A 20,335-nucleotide genomic window follows, 5' to 3' on the forward strand; every position below is an offset into this window, starting at 1 on the left:
TACCTCTATCTCTCTCACCCCCTCATCTCCTCCTCATACCCTCCTCTCTTCCTCCTCCTCCTCCTCCTCCTCATCTCTGGCTGACAATAACAATAAGTGCAGTCTACGGTGACTAGCAGAGTTTCTATCTGATTCTCAACTGTGTATTGTGTCATGCAAGCAGTGTGACATTTTAAATGGTAGTCTCTCTCTCTACCAGGGGCCAATAGAACCAGCTGAAACTGGCCCTCTGCCTCTTCAGTGTGTGTGTGTGCCTTCCTGCATGTGTGTCAGTCCGTATCCACCATGTGGTCAGCTCCCGACTGCTAATCAAGCCTGCTAGAAGAGAAATAGCTGGAGGGGATGTAGGGAGGGGGAGCGGGTGGGGAGGGGAGGGGGGCTAGATGGGAGGGGGAGGGAGGGAGAGCGAGAGGGGATGGATAGAGTGAGGGAGCGATAGTGCTTTCCGTTGCCGTCCTTGCTGAAACAGAGAAACAGTGCAGAGGAGAAGCAGATGGATCAGATGTAGACGGATGACAGGAACAGAGGGATTAACAAAGGATGAATGTGAACCCACCTCTTGTGACAAGCTTTTAACTGTGCTCAGTGGCATGACACTGTATCCCTCCATTTCTCTCTCTCGGTCTCTCTGCTTCTTTTCCCCTCTCTCACTTTGTGTGGCTCTCTCTCTCCCTCGTTCACTTTGTGTGTCTCGCTCTCGCTCACTTTGTGTGGCTCTCTCTCGCTCACTTTGTGTGGCTCTCTCTCGCTCACTTTGTGTGGCTCTCTCTCTCTCCCTCGCTCACTGTGTGGCTCTCTCTCTCCCTCGCTCACTTTGTGTGGCTCTCTCTCTCCCTCGCTCGCTCGCTCACTTTGTGTGGCGCTCTCTCTCCCTCGCTCACTTTGTGTGTCTCTCTCTCTCTCTCTCTCTCTCCCTCGCTCACTTTGTCTCTCTCTCTCTCCCTCACTCACTTTGTGTCTCTCTCTCGCTCACTTTGTGTGGCTCTCTCTCTCTCTCGCTCACTTTGTGGCTCTCTCTCTCACTCACTTTGTGTGGCTCTCTCTCGCTCACTTTGTGTGTCTCTCCTTCTCTCTCTCCCTCGCTCACTTTGTGTGGCTCTCTCTCTCTCTCTCCCTCACTCACTTTGTGTGGCTCTCTCTCGCTCTCTCTCTCTCTCTCGCTCACTTTGTGTGGCTCTCTCTCGCTCACTTTGTGTGGCTCTCTCGCTCACTTTGTGTGGCTCTCTCTCGCTCACTTTGTGTGGCTCTCTCTCGCTCACTTTGTGTGGCTCTCCCTCTCTCTCGCTCACTTTGTGTGGCTCTCCCTCTCCCTCGCTCACTTTGTGTGGCTCTCTCTCTCTCCCTCGCTCACTTTGTCTCTCTCTCTCTCTCCCTCGCTCACTTTGTGTCTCTCTCTCCCTCACTTTGTGTGTCTCTCTCTCTCTCCCTCGCTCACTTTGTGTGGCTCTCTCTCGCTCACTTTGTGTCTCTCTCTCTCTCTCTCTCTCTCTCTCGCTCACTTTGTGTCTCTCTCTCTCTCGCTCACTTTGTCTCTCTCTCTCTCTCCCTCACTCACTTTGTGTCTCTCTCTCTCCCTCGCTCACTGTCTCTCTCTCTCCCTCGCTCACTTTGTCTCTCTCTCTCTCTCTCTCTCTCTCTCTCCCTCGCTCACTTTGTGTCTCTCTCTCTCTCGCTCACTTTGTGTCTCTCTCTCTCTCACTTTGTGTGTCTCTCTCTCTCTCGCTCACTTTCTGTGGCTCTCTCTCTCTCCCTCCCTCGCTCACTTTGTGTGGCTCTCTCTCTCTCTCGCTCACTTTGTGTGGCTCTCTCTCTCTCTCGCTCACTTTGTGTGGCTCTCTCTGGCTCACTTTGTGTGGCTCTCTCTCTCCCTCGCTCACTTTGTGTGGCTCTCTCTCTCTCCCTCGCTCACTTTGTGTGGCTCTCTCTCGCTCTCTCTCTCGCTCACTTTGTGTGGCTCTCTCTCGCTCACTTTGTGTGGCTCTCTCTCGCTCACTTTGTGTGGCTCTCTCGCTCACTTTGTGTGGCTCTCTCTCGCTCACTTTGTGTGGCTCTCCCTCTCCCTCGCTCACTTTGTGTGGCTCTCTCTCTCCCTCGCTCACTTTGTGTGGCTCTCTCTCCCTCGCTCACTTTGTGTCTCTCTCTCCCTCACTTTGTGTGTCTCTCTCTCTTTCCCTCGCTCACTTTGTGTGGCTCTCTCTCGCTCACTTTGTGTCTCTCTCTCTCTCTCTCTCTCTCGCTCACTTTGTGTCTCTCTCTCTCTCTCGCTCACTTTGTGTCTCTCTCTCTCTCTCGCTCACTTTGTGTCTCTCTCTCTCTCCCTCACTCACTTTGTGTCTCTCTCTCTCCCTCGCTCACTTTGTGTGGCTCTCTCTCTCTCTCCCTCGCTCACTTTGTGTCTCTCTCTCTCTCTCTGGCTCACTTTGTGTGGCTCTCTCTCTCCCTCGCTCACTTTGTGTGGCTCTCTCTCTCTCTCCCTCGCTCACTTTGTGTGGCTCTCTCTGGCTCACTTTGTGTGGCTCTCTCTCTCCCTCGCTCACTTTGTGTGGCTCTCTCTCTCTCTCCCTCGCTCACTTTGTGTGTCTCTCTCTCGCTCTCTCTCTCGCTCACTTTGTGTGGCTCTCTCTCTCTCACTTTGTGTGGCTCTCTCTCCCTCGCTCACTTTGTGTGGCTCTCTCTCTCTCCCTCGCTCACTTTGTGTGGCTCTCTCTCGCTCTCTCTCTCGCTCACTTTGTGTGGCTCTCTCTCACTCACTTTGTGTGGCTCTCTCTCTCCCTCGCTCACTTTGTGTGGCTCTCTCTCACTCACTTTGTGTGGCTCTCGCTCTCTCGCTCACTTTGTGTGGTTCTCCCCCCCCTCTGCTGTCTGTCCAGAATGTGGTACTTAATATTTCAGTGAAGTGGTGTTCCGTACCCCTCCTCTCACCCTGTGCCAACCAGTGTGTGAGTCCATGCCCTGGGCTGTTTCACAGTGTGTCTCTCTGATTAACATATGACTGTCTCTGTCAGTGACATATGGTCGTGTTGCGGTTTATCTAATCTTCTTAAGGCCGATAACATTGTAATAGTCCCATCTGTCAGTGACCGAGACAGCTTGTAATTCCCCGTCACCCGCCCCTAGAGGGAGCCGTGTGACGACATCATCAAGGACATTCACACTTGGCTTGCACTCCACGCCATGGTTCACCCACCAGTGGGCTTCGGTATGCTACACACACATTCAGAGACGTGAGCGCACACACACACAGACGCGCAGACACACACACACACACACACACACACACACACACACACAGATGCAAAATCATTGCCATACATGCACACGGAGGGAGGGTTAGTGTCAACCCCCTCCTGTGCTGGTTAGTGTGAGTCCTCTGGGTTGTGAAGGAGGGACTATGGAGGAGGATCAGAGGTGTGTATCTGTGGAACTCAAGGTCACTGACAAAGTGAAGTGGAGAAGTGGAGACGTGCACACAGACTTCACCCTTTCTCACTGTCCCCCCCCCTCTCTATCCTCTCACTGTCTCCCTGCCCCTCTCTATCCTCTGACTCTCTCCCCCCCTCTCTATCCTCTTACTGTCTCCCTGCCCCTCTCTATCCTCTGACTCCCCCCCCTCTCTATCCTCTCACTGTCTCCCCCCCTCTCTATCCTCTGACTCTCTCCCCCCCTCTCTATCCTCTCACTGTCTCCCCCCCCCCCACCCTCTCACTCTCTCCCTCCCCCTCTATCCTCTGACTCCCCCCCCTCTCTATCCTCTGACTCCCCCCCTCTCTATCCTCTCACTGTCTCCCTCCCCCTCTCCATCCTCTCACTCTCTCCCTCCCCCTCTCTACCCTCTGACCCCCCCCTCTCTACCCTCTGACTCCCCCCCTCTCTATCCTCTCACTGTCTCCCCCCCTCTATCCTCTCACTGTCTCCCCCTCTCTATCCTCTTACTGTCTCCCCCTCTCTATCCTCTCACTCTCTCCCTCCCCTCTCTATCCTCTCACTCTCTCCCTCCCCCTCTCTATCCTCTCACTCTCTCCCTCCCCTCTCTATCCTCTCACTCTCTCCCTCCCCTCTCTATCCTCTCACTCTCTCCCTCCCCTCTCTATCCTCTCACTCACACCCTCCCCTCTCTATCCTCTCACTCTCTCCCTCCCCTCTCTATCCTCTCACTCTCTCCCTCCCCTCTCTATCCTCTCACTCTCTCCCTCGCCCTCTCTATCCTCTCACTCACACCCTCCCCTCTCTATCCTCTCACTCTCTCCCTCCCCTCTCTATCCTCTCACTCTCTCCCTCCCCTCTCTATCCTCTCACTCTCTCCCTCCCCCTCTCTACACTCTGACTCTCTCCCTCCCCCTCTCTGTCCTCTGACTCTCTCTCTCCTCTCTATCCTCTCACTCTCTCCCTCCCCCTCTCTACACTCTGACTCTCTCCCTCCCCCTCTCTGTCCTCTGACTCTCTCTCTCCCTCCCCCTCTCTACCCTCTGACTCTGTCCCTCCCCCTCTCTCTCCTCTCACTCTCTCCCTCCCCCTCTATCCTCTGACTCTCTCCCTCCCCTCTCTCTCCTCTCACTCTCTCCCTCCCCCTCTCTCTCCTCTCACTCTCTCCCTCCCGTCTCTGTCCTCTGACTCTTTCCCTCCCCCTCTCTATCCTCTGACTCTCCCTCCTCCTCTCCCTTCTGACTGTCTCCCTCCCCCTCTCTGCCCATCTTTCTCTGTCTGTCTCTCTTGCGCTCTCTCTTGCTGTCTGTCTCTCTGTCGCGCTCTCTCTTGCTGTCTGTCGCGCTCTCTCTTGCTGTCTGTCTCACTGTCGTGCTCTCTTGCTGTTTGTCTCTGTCGCTCTCTCTTGCTGTCTGTCTCTCTGTCGCGCTCTCTCTTGCTGTCTGTCTCTCTGTCGCGCTCTCTCTTGCTGTCTGTCTCTCTGTCGCGCTCTCTCTTGCTGTCTGTCTCTCTGTCGCGCTCTCTCTTGCTGTCTGTCTCTCTGTCGCGCTCTCTCTTGCTGTCTGTCTCTCTGTCGCGCTCTCTCTTGCTGTCTGTCTCTCTGTCGCGCTCTCTCTTGCTGTCTGTCTCTCTGTCGCGCTCTCTCTTGCTGTCTGTCTCTCTGTCGCGCTCTCTCTTGCTGTCTGTCTCTCTGTCGCGCTCTCTCTTGCTGTCTGTCTCTCTGTCGCGCTCTCTCTTGCTGTCTGTGTCTCTGTCGCGCTCTCTCTTGCTGTCTGTCTCTCTGTCGCGCTCTCTCTTGCTGTCTGTCTCTCTGTCGCGCTCTCTCTTGCTGTCTGTCTCTCTGTCGCGCTCTCTCTTGCTGTCTGTCTCTCTGTCGCGCTCTCTCTTGCTGTCTGTCTCTCTGTCGCGCTCTCTCTTGCTGTCTGTCGCGCTCTCTCTTGCTGTCTGTCTCACTGTCGTGCTCTCTTGCTGTTTGTCTCTGTCGCTCTCTCTTGCTGTCTGTCTCTCTGTCGCGCTCTCTCTTGCTGTCTGTCTCTCTGTCGCGCTCTCTCTTGCTGTCTGTCTCTCTGTCGCGCTCTCTCTTGCTGTCTGTCTCTCTGTCGCGCTCTCTCTTGCTGTCTGTCTCTCTGTCGCGCTCTCTCTTGCTGTCTGTCTCTCTGTCGCGCTCTCTCTTGCTGTCTGTCTCTCTGTCGCGCTCTCTCTTGCTGTCTGTCTCTCTCTGTTGTAATTAGCTGGTGTATTTGCTGTAGTAAATATATACGGCAGATTTAATAATCACAGCCATTTAAAGTGCATTACAGCTCACATCTACTTGCGTCTGTGTCCATTGTCTAGGTTTTTTAAGGGGGATTTATGAGCTGTTTGTGCGGTAGAGGCGTCAGTGAGAATGAGTTCAAGGTGAATCTGTCTGTGTGTCAGCTGTCGTGTCTCATCACTGATGCAGGCTGACTTGTGTGTGTCATCACTGATGCAGGCTGACTAGTGTGTGTGTCATCACTGATGCAGGCTGACTTGTGTGTGTGTGTGTGTGTCATCACTGATGCAGGCTGACGTGTGTGTGTGTGTGTGTGTGTGTGTGTGTGTGTGTGTCATCACTGATGCAGGCTGACTAGTGCGTGTCTCATCACTGATGCAGGCTGACTAGTGTGTGTGTGTCTCATTACTGATGCAGGCTGACTAGTGTGTGTGTGTGTCATCACTGATGCAGGCTGACTAGTGTGTGTCTCATCACTGATGCAGGCTGACTAGTGTGTGCCTCATCACTGATGCAGGCTGACTAGGGTGTGTGTGTGTGTCTCATCACTGATGCAGGCTGACTAGGGTGTGTGTGTGTCTCATCACTGATGCAGGCTGACTAGGGTGTGTGTGTCTCATCACTGATGCAGGCTGACTAGGGTGTGTGTCTCTCATCACTGATGCAGGCAGACTAGGGTGTGGGTGTGTGTCTCATCACTGATGCAGGCAGACTAGGGTGTGTGTGTGTGTCTCATCACTGATGCAGGCAGACTAGGGTATGTGTGTGTGTCTCATCACTGATGCAGGCAGACTAGGGTGTGTGTGTGTGTCTCATCACTGATGCAGGCTACGTGTGTGTGTCTCATCACTGATGCAGGCTGCGTGGCGTGTGTGTGTCTCATCACTGATGCAGGCTGCGTGGCGCGTGTGTGTCTCATCACTGATGCAGGCTGACTAGGGTGTGTGTCTCTCATCACTGATGCAGGCTGACTATGGTGTGGGTGTGTGTCTCTCATCACTGATGCAGGCAGACTAGGGTGTGTGTGTGTGTCTCATCACTGATGCAGGCAGACTAGGGTGTGTGTGTGTGTCTCATCACTGATGCAGGCAGACTAGGGTGTGTGTGTGTGTGTCTCATCACTGATGCAGGCAGACTAGGGTGTGTGTGTGTGTCTCATCACTGATGCAGGCTGCGTGTGTGTGTGTCTCATCACTGATGCAGGCTGCGTGGCGTGTGTGTCTCATCACTGATGCAGGCTGCGTGGCGCGTGTGTGTCTCATCACTGATGCAGGCTGCGTGGCGCGTGTGTGTCTCATCACTGATGCAGGCTGCGTGGCACGTGTGTGTCTCATCACTGATGCAGGCTGCGTGGCGCGTGTGTGTCTCATCACTGATGCAGGCTGCGTGGCGTGTGTGTCTCATCACTGATGCAGGCTGCGTGGCGTGTGTGTGTGTGTCTCATCACTGATGCAGTGTGTGTGCGTCATCACTGCCGACCTTCACGGCCAGGAGAATAGAGAGAGGTCAGAACCGCCCCGGAAAAATAACACACACACACTTTCAGAGAATAGCGCAATCCCTCTCTCTCGCTCCCTTTTTTCACACACACACCCACACCCTCTCATAAACTCTCTGGGTCACTCTCACAGAGCATTATATAGTTGTAACCACGAATGCCAAGGTGTTCTTTACCGTTGCTGTAAATATTATTATAGAAACAGTACCGTGGTTTGGCCAGTAGAGGTCACTCATACTCCACGCATCATCATTACATGGGTGGCACGTTTCTCCTCTCTGTCGCGCTCTCTCTTGCTGTCTGTCTCTCTGGCGCGCTCTCTCTGTTGCGCTCTCTCTTGCTGTCTGTCTCTGTTGCGCTCTCTCTTGCTGTCTGTCTCTCTGGCGCGCTCTCTCTTGCTGTCTGTCTCTCTGTCGCGCTCTCTCTTGCTGTCTGTCGCGCTCTCTCTTGCTGTCTGTCTCACTGTCGTGCTCTCTTGCTGTTTGTCTCTGTCGCTCTCTCTTGCTGTCTGTCTCTCTGTCGCGCTCTCTCTTGCTGTCTGTCTCTCTGTCGCGCTCTCTCTTGCTGTCTGTCTCTCTGTCGCGCTCTCTTGCTGTCTGTCTCTCTGTCGCGCTCTCTCTTGCTGTCTGTCTCTCTGTCGCGCTCTCTCTTGCTGTCTGTCTCTCTGTCGCGCTCTCTCTTGCTGTCTGTCTCTCTGGCGTGCTCTCTCTTGCTGTCTGTCTCTCTCTGTTGTAATTAGCTGGTGTATTTGCTGTAGTAAATATATACGGCAGATTTAATAATCACAGCCATTTAAAGTGCATTACAGCTCACATCTACTTGCGTCTGTGTCCATTGTCTAGGTTTTTTAAGGGGGATTTATGAGCCGTTTGGACCACTGTATACACTACATGACCAAGAGTATGTGGACACCTGCTTGTCGAAAATCTAATTCCAAATTCCATGGGCATTAATATAGAGTTGGTCCCCCCTTTGCTGCTATAACAGCCTCCACTCTTCTGTGAAGGCTGCAAGAGCCATAGTGAGGTTGGGCACTGATGTTGGGGCGTTTTAGGCCTGGCTCGGAGTCGGCGTTCCGATTCATTCCAAAGGTGTCCGATGGGGTTGAGGTCAGGACTCTGTGCAGGCCAGTCAAGTTCTTCCACACCGATCTCGACAAACCATTTCTGTATGGACCTACGGTTTGTGCCCAGGGGGCATTGTCATGCTGAAACAGGTAAGGGCCTTCCAAAACTGTTGCCACAAAGTTGGAAGCATAGAATCGTCTAGAATGTAATTGTATGCTGTAGTGTTAAGATTTCCCTTCACTGGAACTAAGGGGCCCAAACCATGAAAAACAGCCAAAGACCTTTATTCCTCCTCCACCAAACTTGTGCATTGGGGCAGGTAACATTCTCCTGGCATCCGCCAAACCCAGATTACTCTGTCGGACTGCCAGATGGTGAAGCATGATTCATCACTCCAGAGAAAGTGTTTCCACTGCTCCAATGGCAGCGAGCTTTACACCACTCCAGCCAACACTTGGCATTGCGCATGGTGATCTTAGGCTTGTGTGCGGCTGCTCGGCCATGGAAACAGTTGTTCCGACGAACAGCCTCTGACGTTGCTGCCAGAGGCAGTTTGGAACTTGGTAGTGAGTGTTGCAACGGAGGAGCATTTTTACACGCTTCAGCACTCGCCGTTCCAGTTCTTCACAATAACAGTGCTAACAGTTGACCGAGGCAGGGCAGGAATCTGACAGACTGACTTGTTGGAAAGGTGGCATCCTATGACGGTACCATGTTGAAAGTCACTGAGCTCTTCAGTACGGGCCGTTCTACTTCCATTGTTTGTCTATGGAGATTGCATGGCTGTGTGCTCGATTGTATACACCTGTCAGCAACGGGTGTGGCTGAAATATCCGAATCCACTCATTTGAAAGCGTGTCCACATACTTTTGTATATGTAGTGTATATACAACTAGTTGAATGATTTAGAAAGTAATTCAGTTTAACACTTGACAAGTGTGTGATTTTAAGGAGATCTTGTAAGGTTATGTACATGTAAGGACAACATAAGGGTTAAATAAATGACTGTAGAGCTGCATTGTGAGACTGAGATTTGGTTGGAGGTGGTTTGAAGTGGTCTGTTTCTGAGCATAGAGGTAAAAACAAGTCATTTTCTGCTCACAAAGCTTTTAGTATGCTTTTGTTATGTTTTAGGACTTGTGAATCTTAGCAAAATAATTTGGAGAAATACATGTATATCTGCCTACTAATTAAACTTTATATAACTTAATAGTTTAGACTTTTTCCAAAGATGAATCATTTCCCAGAGTGACTTTTAGTCAGGTGACATTAACATCCCATCACGTAACAATCAGGCAAGCTGAACTATGGTGGAAATGACAAATATATCTCCTCATTTTATCAGCATTTATTTTTTTGATGTGTTATTTATTTTGTCATTTGAACGTCCTTTATAAGTTGACATATCTGTCATGTATGTCAGGGGAGGAATACTTACATGCAGGGACACTGTTCAGACACCAGGGGTGCGCAAGTGAGCACAGTTGTAGCCCTTCCCCTAATCCCTCCTCTCCAGCCTGGCCCTCCCACATCCTGCCCCATCTCCCCCTCTCCCTGCCCCCGCTCCCCCCCCCCTCCCTGCCCCACCCAGCCATCTGGTGCTTGGCTCCACACACACACTGCCAGGAATCCATTTTCCCTGCTTCCTTTCAGAAAGAAAAACAGGATGAAGGGGCTCTTTCAGTCCGAGGTTACCCTGGAAACCCCCTGTTCTTTCTCTCTTTAACACACACACACACACACACACACACACACACACCGGGACATAATGTGGACATTTCAACTTTAAAGGGACCAAGTCTATGTCAGCTGCTGTTCTGTCCTTCTGTTAAGTTTAGACAAAGACCTCAGGCTTCTCTTACCCCCCCCCCCCCCCCCCCCCTCCCCTCTCTCTCCTCCCTTTCCCTTTAAACTATGAGAGTTAGCTTCAAACTTTTAGACAACTTCATTTGCAAATGGAAAGCATAAGGCTTCCTGTCTGAACATATTGAATTAAGGTTGTGAAGTTGAAGAGTTTGTAAACCAGAACAAAATGGATTGTGTGTATGGTAGAAGCGTAAGAATGTGAGGAGCCTTTGTCCAAACGTTACGTGACACCTGAAACCCTCCCGCCTTCTAGCTGGGCAGAAACTCAGGGTGGAGGAATGTTGTATGGAAAACAGTTGTGTTGAAGTTATATAAAGATGAGTGCAGTTCTCCCAGCTGGCCAGTAGAGGTGTGTCATGAGCCACTGTTTCCTCCATAGGCACGCAATGGGCTCTGTCATCTGTAAGCTTTCAGAGTAAAAATAAATAATTTACCACTCCCCGCATAATGAGAGAATGAAAGAGGAAAATATATGACAGAAAATGTAGCTTTTCTCTGAAAGTGTGTAGTGTAGCTCGGCCACTAGACAGATCAAACTGGGTTTAGAATAGAAATACAAGCTGTCTTTCTCTCTGCCGTGGTTTTTTCCGGCTCCCTACTTTGTGTCTTTCTGTTTCCACACTGTCTTTTCTCGCTCCAAGCCAGCGAGCCGTCACCACCTCACACAGATTTTAGCCTTTTAAGGAGTGAGGGAGTGCGAGGGAGGAGGATGAGGGGGAGTGAAGGACAGACTCAGGTCTGGTGACTGATAAACAGTCTCCTCTTTGTACAGACTGAGAGACGGATGGACACACACACTGACACGCAGACTACTCCATGACTTGACACCCCTCGTCCTTCCTCTTCTCCTTAATCTTCTTCTCCTTCCTTCCTTCCTTCCTTCCTTCTCTCTTTTGATAAGCAGCAGGAGATAGATTTGTAGCTGAACAATATTGAAAAGACTTAAAAGCATGTGTACACACACACACACACACACACACCTCAGTGCCAGACAGCTGTTGGAGAGGCAGGGGGCTGTGTTGGGGGTAGCCAGGGAGAGGCAGGGGGCTGTGTTGGGGGTAGCCAGGGAGAGGCAGGGGGCTGTGGTGGGGTTCACCAGGGGGAGGCAGGGGGCTGTGGTGGGGGTAACCAGGAGGAGGCAGGGGGCTGTGGTGGGGGTAACCAGGGGGAGGCAGGGGGCTGTGGTGGGGGTCACCAGGGAGAGGCAGGGGGCTGTGGTGATGGTCACCAGGGAGAGGCAGGGGGCTGTGGTGAGGGTCACCAGGGAGAGGCAGGGGGCTGTGGTGAGGGTCACCAGGGAGAGGCAGGGGGCTGTGGTGAGGGTCACCAGGGAGAGGCAGGGGGCTATGGTGATGGTCACCAGGGAGAGGCAGGGGGCTGTGGTGATGGTCACCAGGGAGAGGCAGGGGGCTGTGGTGATGGTCACCAGGGAGAGGCAGGGGGCTATGGTGATGGTCACCAGGGAGAGGCAGGGGGCTGTGGTGGGGGTCACCAGGGAGAGGCAGGGGGCTGTGGTGAGGGTGAGTAGAGGGAAATCAGAGGTCCCCTTTGTGCAGGTGGGGAAAATAGAACTACAGCATGTACTATATTGTGTGTTTGTGTGTTTGTTCATGGACCTTCCAAGTGTATTGTGTGTGTTTTCCCTCTGTCATGGCGACCATGGCTCCTCATCTGGGTGTAATGTGAGTGCTGTGTTCTCAGTAGCCAGTAGGGGTGCCATTGCACCATAAATGACAGGAGTGGTGTGTGAGCACCCATTTTAACCCTCAGCCTAGGACTTGTTTAACCCTGAGCCAGGGATCTGTTTAACCCTCAGCCTAGGACTTGTTTAACCCTCAGCCTAGGACTTGTTTAACCCTGAGCCTAGGACCTGTTTAACCCTTAGCCTAGGACCTGTTTAACCCTGAGCCTAGGACCTGTTTAACCCTGAGCCTAGGACCTGTTTAACCCTGAGCCAAGGACCCGTTTTATGAATTATTGATGACGTCATCATCATAGGAAAGCTTATCTGGGGTGTTGCTCTGATTTGTCTAGAGCACATCACACACTCAGATTAGATCTGTCTCTCTCCCTCTCTCTCCTCTCTCAATTCAATTCAAGGGGCTTTATTGGCATGGGAAACTTGTGTTAACATTGCCAAAGCAAGTGAGGTAGATAATATACAAAAGTGAAATAAACAATAAAAATTAACAGTCAACATTACACATAGAAGTTTCAAAACAATAAAGACATTACAAATGTCATATTATATATGTATATATACAGTGTTGTAATGTACAAATGGTTAAAGTACACACGGGAAAATAAATAAGCATAAATATGGGTTGTATTTACAATGATGTTTGTTCTTCACTGGTTGCCCTTTTCTTGCACACTGGAATTTCACCCAGCAGATATGGGAGTTTTTCAAAATTGGATTTGTTTTTGAATTCTTTGTGGATCTGTGTAATCTGAGGGAAATATGTCTCTCTAATATGGTCATACATTGGGCAGGAGGTTAGGAAGTGCAGCTCAGTTTCCACCTCATTTTGTGGGCTGTGAGCACATAGCCTGTCTTCTCTTGAGAGCCATGTCTGCCTACGGCGGCCTTTCTCAATAGCAAGGCTATGCTCACTGAGTCTGTACATAGTCAAAGCTTTCCTTAATTTTGGGTCAGTCACAGTGGTCAGGTATTCTGCCGCTGTGTACTCTCTGTTTAGGGCCAAACAGCATTCTAGTTTGCTCTGTTTTTTTGTTAATTCTTTCCAATGTGTTAAGTAATTATCTTTTTGTTTTCTCATGATTTGGTTGGGTCTAATTGTGCTGCTGTCCTGGGGCTCTGTAGGGTGTGTTTGTGTTTGTGAACAGAGCCCCAGGACCAGCTTGCTTAGGGGACTCTTCTCCAGGTTCATCTCTCTGTAGGTGATGGCTTTGTTATGGAAGGTTTGTGAATCGCTTCCTTTTAGGTGGTTGTAGAATTTAACGTCTCTTTTCTTGATTTTGATAATTAGCGGGTAACGTTCAAATTCTGCTCTGCGTGAATTATTTGGTGTTCTACATTGTACACAGAGGATATTTTGGCAGAATTCTGCGTGCAGTGTCTCAATTTGGTGCTTGTCCCATTTTGTGAAGTCTTGGTTGGTGAGCGGACCCCAGACCTCACAACCATAAAGGGCAATGGGTTCTATAACTGATTCAAGTATTTTTAGCCAGATCATAATTGGTATGTTGAAATGTATGTTTCTTTTGATGGCATAGAAGGCCCTTCTTGCCTTGTCTCTCAGCTCATTCACAGATTTGTGGAAGTTACCTGTGGCTCTGAGGTATGTATAATTTTTTTGTGTGCTTTAGGGCAACGGTGTCTAGATGGAATTTGTATTTGTGTTCCTGGTGACTGGACCTTTTTTGGAACACCATTATTTTGGTCTTACTGAGATTTACTGTCATGGCCCAGGTCTGACAGAATCTGTGCATAAGATCTAGGTGCTGCTGTAGGCCCTCCTTGGTTGGTGATTGGCATGGGAAACGTGTTAACATTGCCAAAGCAAGTGAGGTAGATAATATATCTCTCTCTCTGACTCTCTCTCTGACTCTCTCTCTCTCTCTCTCTCTGACTCTCTCTCTCTCTCTCTCTCTCTCTCTCTCTCTCTCTCTCTCTCTCTGACTCTCTCTGACTCTCTCTGTCTCTCTCTCTCTCTCGTTGAAATATGATTCAGATATAACATGTTCTCTTCTGAAGTATTCATATTAACACAACCTCTCTCTCTGTGTCTCTGTAGTTAAGAAGGACCAGGAGGGAGTGGAGGAGAAGAAGATGACTAAGAAGGTGAAGGAGCTGAAGGTGTTGGACTCCAAGTCCTCCCAGAACCTCTGTAAGTGTCTGAACACTTCCCCTGATCTGACTGACCCTCAGGGTTCCAATGCAGCAAGCAGTCAGTCCAGTAATGATTCCTGACTGTTGTTGCTGCTTGTTTCAGCTGAGGGTGTTATGTGATGGGCTGAGGGTGTTATGTGATGGGCTGAGGGTGTTATGTGATGGGCTGAGGGTGTTATGTGATGGGCTGAGGGTGTTATGTGATGGGCTGAGGGTGTTATGTGATGGGCTGAGGGTGTTATGTGTTGGGCTGAGGGTGGTATGTGTTGGGCTGAGGGTGGTATGTGTTGGGCTGAGGGTGGTATGTGTTGGGCTGAGGGTGGTATGTGTTGGTATGTGTTGGGCTAAGGGTGGTATGTGTTGGGCTGAGGGTGGTATGTGTTGGGCTGAGGGAGGTATGTGATGGGCTGAGGGTGTTATGTGATGGGCTGAGGGTGTTATGTGTTGGGCTGAGGGTGTTATGTGATGGGCTGAGGGTGTTATGTGATGGGCTGAGGGAGGTATGTGTTGGGCTGAGGGTGGTATGTGTTGGGCTGAGGGTGGTATGTGTTGGGCTGAGGGAGGTATGTGTTGGGCTGAGGGTGGTATGTGTTGGGCTGAGGGTGGTATGTGTTGGGCTGAGGGTGATGTGTGATGGGTGGTAGGTGATGGGTGGTTGGGTGATGGCTGCACGTGTTAGGTGATGGGCCGTGTGTGTTTCAGCCATCTTCCTGGGCTCGTTCCGTATGCCCTACGAGGAGATTAAGAACGTCATCCTGGAGATCAACGAGAAGCTGCTTTCTGAGTCCATGGTGCAGGTACAAATCTGTGTGTGTCTGTGTCTCTGTCTGCCTCTCTGTGTCTCTGTCTGTGTCTCTGTCTGCGTCTCTGTGTCTCTGTGTGTCGGTGTCTGTGTCTCTCTGTCTGTCTCACTCTGTCTGTGTGTCTGTCTCTGTCTGTCTGTCTCTCTCTCTCTCTCTCTGTCTGTCTGTCTGTCTGTCTGTCTGTCTGTCTGTCTGTCTGTCTGTCTGTCTGTCTGTCTGTCAACATGCGTTCTAAATACGGCGTTGTGTTTGTGTATGTGTGTGTTTTGTTTAGTCAAATGTTGTATTCGTCCTGTATGTAAATAAATGTTCTGTGTGTGTAGAATCTGATCAAGCAGTTGCCAGAACAAGAGACGCTGAATGTTCTGGGGGAGATGAAGGATGAGTATGAAGACCTGGCAGAGGCCGAGCAGTTTGGAGTCGTGGTGAGAACTCACACACATGCTGTTGTCTGACTTAACTACTAAGAGCTGGAGAGAACCACGTGGCTGACTGGAAAATGAAGCGCTACTAAGCTCTGATTGGTCTGAATCAACCACAGTGTTAGACATGGTCTGAATCAACCACAGTGTTAGACATGGTCTGAATCAACCACAGTGTTAGACATTGTCTGAATAAACCACAGTGTTAGACATGGTCTGAATAAACCACAGTGTTAGACATGGTCTGAATAAACCACAGTGTTAGACATGGCCTGAATCAACCACAGTGTTAGACATGGTCTGAATAAACCACAGTGTTAGACATGGTCTGAATAAACCACAGTGTTAGACATGGTCTGAATAAACCACAGTGTTAGACATGGTCTGAATCAACCACAGTGTTAGACATGGAATAAACCACAGTGTTAGACATGGCCTGAATCAACCACAGTGTTAGACATGGTCTGAATAAACCACAGTGTTAGACATGGCCTGAATCAACCACAGTGTTAGACATGGTCTGAATCAACCACAGTGTTAGACATGGTCTGAATCAACCACAGTGTTAGACATGGTCTGAATAAACCACAGTGTTAGACATGGTCTGAATAAACCACAGTGTTAGACATGGTCTGAATCAACCACAGTGTTAGACATGGAATAAACCACAGTGTTAGACATGGCCTGAATCAACCACAGTGTTAGACATGGTCTGAATAAACCACAGTGTTAGACATGGCCTGAATAAACCACAGTGTTAGACATGGAATAAACCACAGTGTTAGACATGGCCTGAATCAACCACAGTGTTAGACATGGTCTGAATAAACCACAGTGTTAGACATGGCCTGAATAAACCACAGTGTTAGACATGGCCTGAATAAACCACAGTGTTAGACATGGCCTGAATAAACCACAGTGTTAGACATGGCCTGAATCAACCACATTGTTAGACATGGCCTGAATCAACCACAGTGTTAGACATGGCCTGAATAAACCACAGTGTTAGACATGGCCTGAATAAACCACAGTGTTAGACATGGCCTGAATCAACCACAGTGTTAGACATGGCCTGAATCAACCACAGTGTTAGACATGGCCTGAATAAACCACAGCGTTAGACATGGCCTGAATAAACCACAGCGTTAGACATGGTCTGAATAAACCACAGTGTTAGACATGGCCTGAATCAACCACAGTGTTAGACATGGTCTGAATAAACCACAGTGTTAGACATGGCCTGAATCAACCACAGTGTTAGACATGGTCTGAATAAACCACAGTGTTAGACATGGCCTGAATCAACCACAGTGTTAGACATGGCCTGAATAAACCACAGTGTTAGACATGGCCTGAATCAACCACAGTGTTAGACATGGTCTGAATAAACCACAGCGTTAGACATGGCCTGAATCAACCACAGTGTTAGACATGGTCTGAATAAACCACAGTGTTAGACATGGCCTGAATCAACCACAGTGTTAGACATGGCCTGAATCAACCACAGCGTTAGACATGGCCTGAATCAACCACAGTGTTAGACATGGCCTGAATCAACCACAGCGTTAGACATGGTCTGAATCAACCACAGTGTTAGACATGGTCTGAATAAACCACAGTGTTAGACATGGCCTGAATAAACCACAGTGTTAGACATGGCCTGAATCAACCACAGCGTTAGACATGGCCTGAATCAACCACAGCGTTAGACATGGCCTGAATCAACCACAGTGTTAGACATGGCCTGAATCAACCACAGTGTTAGACATGGTCTGAATAAACCACAGTGTTAGACATGGTCTGAATAAACCACAGTGTTAGACATGGTCTGAATCAACCACAGTGTTAGACATGGTCTGAATAAACCACAGTGTTAGACATGGCCTGAATAAACCACAGTGTTAGACATGGAATAAACCACAGTGTTAGACATGGCCTGAATAAACCACAGTGTTAGACATGGAATAAACCACAGTGTTAGACATGGCCTGAATCAACCACAGCGTTAGACATGGTCTGAATCAACCACAGTGTTAGACATGGAATAAACCACAGCGTTAGACATGGTCTGAATCAACCACAGTGTTAGACATGGAATCAACCACAGCGTTAGACATGGCCTGAATAAACCACAGTGTTAGACATGGCCTGAATCAACCACAGTGTTAGACATGGCCTGAATAAACCACAGTGTTAGACATGGCCTGAATCAACCACAGCGTTAGACATGGCCTGAATAAACCACAGTGTTAGACATGGCCTGAATAAACCACAGTGTTAGACATGGCCTGAATCAACCACAGCGTTAGACATGGCCTGAATAAACCACAGTGTTAGACATGGCCTGAATAAACCACAGTGTTAGACATGGAATAAACCACAGTGTTAGACATGGCCTGAATAAACCACAGTGTTAGACATGGAATAAACCACAGTGTTAGACATGGCCTGAATCAACCACAGCGTTAGACATGGCCTGAATAAACCACAGTGTTAGACATGGCCTGAATCAACCACAGTGTTAGACATGGCCTGAATAAACCACAGTGTTAGACATGGCCTGAATCAACCACAGCGTTAGACATGGCCTGAATCAACCACAGTGTTAGACATGGTCTGAATAAACCACAGTGTTAGACATGGCCTGAATAAACCACAGTGTTAGACATGGCCTGAATAAACCACAGTGTTAGACATGGCCTGAATAAACCACAGTGTTAGACATGGCCTGAATCAACCACAGTGTTAGACATGGCCTGAATCAACCACAGTGTTAGACATGGCCTGAATAAACCCTACTGAGCCTACTCAAACACTACCAGCAATATGATCCTGCCCGTCCCACTTTAAAGAAAACATCATGTATAAAGGCTTTATAGAGCATTCATAAGTGCAAAAAGCTGTCATAAGCACATAAACGATGCTTCACAAACCATCTATAACACACTCCTTGTGTGTGTCATGGTCCCCTCTCTCCTCTCCAACCCTCCCTCTTCCCTCTCCAACCCTCCTCTCTCTCCCCTCTCCAACCCTCTCTCCAACTCTCTCACCTCTCCAACCCTCTCTCCAACTCTCTCCCCTCTCCAACTCTCTCCCCTCTCCAACTCTCTCCCCTCTCCAACTCTCTCCCCTCTCCAACTCTCCCCTCTCCAACTCTCCCCTCTCCAACTCTCCCCTCTCCAACTCTCTCCCCTCTCCAACTCTCTCCCCTCTCCAACTCTCTCCCCTCTCCAACTCTCTCCCCTCTCCAACTCTCCCCTCTCTCCCCTCCAACCCTCCCCTCTCTCCCCCTCAGATGTCGACAGTGAAGCGTCTGAAGCCCCGGCTGACGGCCATCTTGTTCCGGCTGCAGTTTGAAGAGCAGCTGAACAACATCAAGCCGGACGTGGTGTCCGTGACGGCGGCCTGCGAGGAACTGAAGAAGAGCACCACCTTCTCCCAGCTGCTGCAGATCATCCTGCTGGTGGGCAACTACATGAACGCTGGTTCCCGCAACGCCAAGGCCTTTGGATTCAGCATCAGCTACCTCTGCAAGGTGAGAGACACGTCATGGCTCTACAGTGCTACTATTTTACTCGCTTGTTAGAAAAACTAGATTTCTTCACTGTACCGCGGCCCCTGAGAGCCATGGAGAATACACACAGAGCCCTACTGCAAATATTATTCATTGTGCTCCTAAATTTCCGTGTGCTCCTAAATTTGTCAATTTAGGCACACGTGTGCCTTGTAGAAAATGGTCAGCGTAGAGCCCTGCATGTACATAACCACGCACAAAGAGACACACACGCATATCTACAGGCAGTGTGTGTAACAGGGTAAACATGTATGTAATAAGCCAACGCTACGTTAAAGGTTTTAAAAAGGGGTGTACTTTACAATCTGCCCTTTGTCCAATCAGCTGCGGGACACCAAGACAACTGACCTGAAGCAGACTCTCCTGCACTTCCTGGCTGACGTGTGTCAGGAGCAGTACCCCGACGTCCTGACGTTCCCAGACGAACTCGTTCACGTAGAGAAGGCTAGCCGAGGTAACCATGGACTCCACCTAACACCTACCCTCAGAACTAAACACTAGTACCAATACTCTCACACACTTGTTTCCTCTCCTCATCCCTGTTTCCTTTCATGACACACTGACCTGCCCCCTCTAACCCCTGTCTCAGTGTCGGCTGAGACCCTGCAGAAGAACCTGGTGCAGATGGGCTGTGCGTTGAAGACTCTGGACAAAGATCTGGAGACCTTCCCTCCTCCACAGAGTGATAGGGACATGTTTGTGGAGAAAATGACTATATCCTTTACTACTGCAAATCAAATTTATTTATATAGCTCTTCTTACATCAGCTGATATCTCAAAGTGCTGTACAGAAACCCAGCCTAAAACCCCAAACAGCAAGCACTGCAGGTGTTGAAGCACGTTGGCTAGAAAAAAACTCGCTAGAAAGGCCAAAACCTAGGAAGAAACCTAGAGAGGAACCAGGCTATGAGGGGTGGCCAGTCCTCTTCTGGCTGTGCTGGGTGGAGATTATAACAGAACATGACCAAGATGTTCAAATGTTCATAAACGACCAGCATTGTCAAATAATAGGTCTGGGACAGGTAGCACGTCCGGTGAACAGGTCAGGATTCCATAGCCGCAGGCAGAACAGTTGAAACTGGAGCAGCAGCACGGCCAGGTGGACTGGGGACAGCAAGGAGTCATCATGTCAGGTAGTCCTGAGGCATGGTCCTAGGGCTCAGGTCCTCTGGGATGAGAGGGAGCGAGAGAGAATTAGAGGGAGCATACTTAAATTCACACAGGACACCGGATAAGACAGGATAAGTACTCCAGATATAACAAACTGACCCTATGCTTATGTGTGTTGGTGGTGTGTGGTGGTGTGTGTAGCTCTGTGTTGGTACTGTATATATCTGTGTGTTGGTGGTGTGTATAGCTCTGTGTGTTGGTGGTGTGTATAGCTCTTTGATGATGGTGTGTATAGCTCTGTGTGTTGGTGGTGGTGTGTAGCTCTGTGTTGGTACTGTATATATCTGTGTGTTGGTGGTGGTGTGTGTAGCTCTGTGTGCTGGTGGTGGTGTGTGTAGCTCTGTGTGCTGGTGGTAGTGTGTGTAGCTCTGTGTGCTGGTGGTAGTGTGTGTAGCTCTGTGTGCT

At 49.7% G+C, this 20,335-nt stretch overlaps 1 protein-coding gene across 3 annotated transcripts in view; it reads left to right on the forward strand.

Moving 5' to 3' along the window:
- Window positions 1-20,335, forward strand: part of LOC110504416 (protein diaphanous homolog 1) — a 185,218-nt gene that overhangs the window by 140,164 nt on the left and 24,719 nt on the right. For all 3 annotated transcript variants that reach the window (XM_036970339.1, XM_036970341.1, XM_036970340.1), the window contains 6 exons: window positions 13,867-13,959; window positions 14,664-14,758; window positions 15,088-15,189; window positions 18,482-18,721; window positions 19,085-19,214; window positions 19,350-19,474. In XM_036970339.1, the coding sequence (XP_036826234.1) occupies window positions 13,867-13,959; window positions 14,664-14,758; window positions 15,088-15,189; window positions 18,482-18,721; window positions 19,085-19,214; window positions 19,350-19,474 (785 nt within the window). The remainder of the gene's footprint in view (window positions 1-13,866; window positions 13,960-14,663; window positions 14,759-15,087; window positions 15,190-18,481; window positions 18,722-19,084; window positions 19,215-19,349; window positions 19,475-20,335) is intronic.

Source organism: Oncorhynchus mykiss, chromosome 31, assembly GCF_013265735.2.
Source record: "Oncorhynchus mykiss isolate Arlee chromosome 31, USDA_OmykA_1.1, whole genome shotgun sequence".
NCBI classification, from domain to species: domain Eukaryota; kingdom Metazoa; phylum Chordata; class Actinopteri; order Salmoniformes; family Salmonidae; genus Oncorhynchus; species Oncorhynchus mykiss.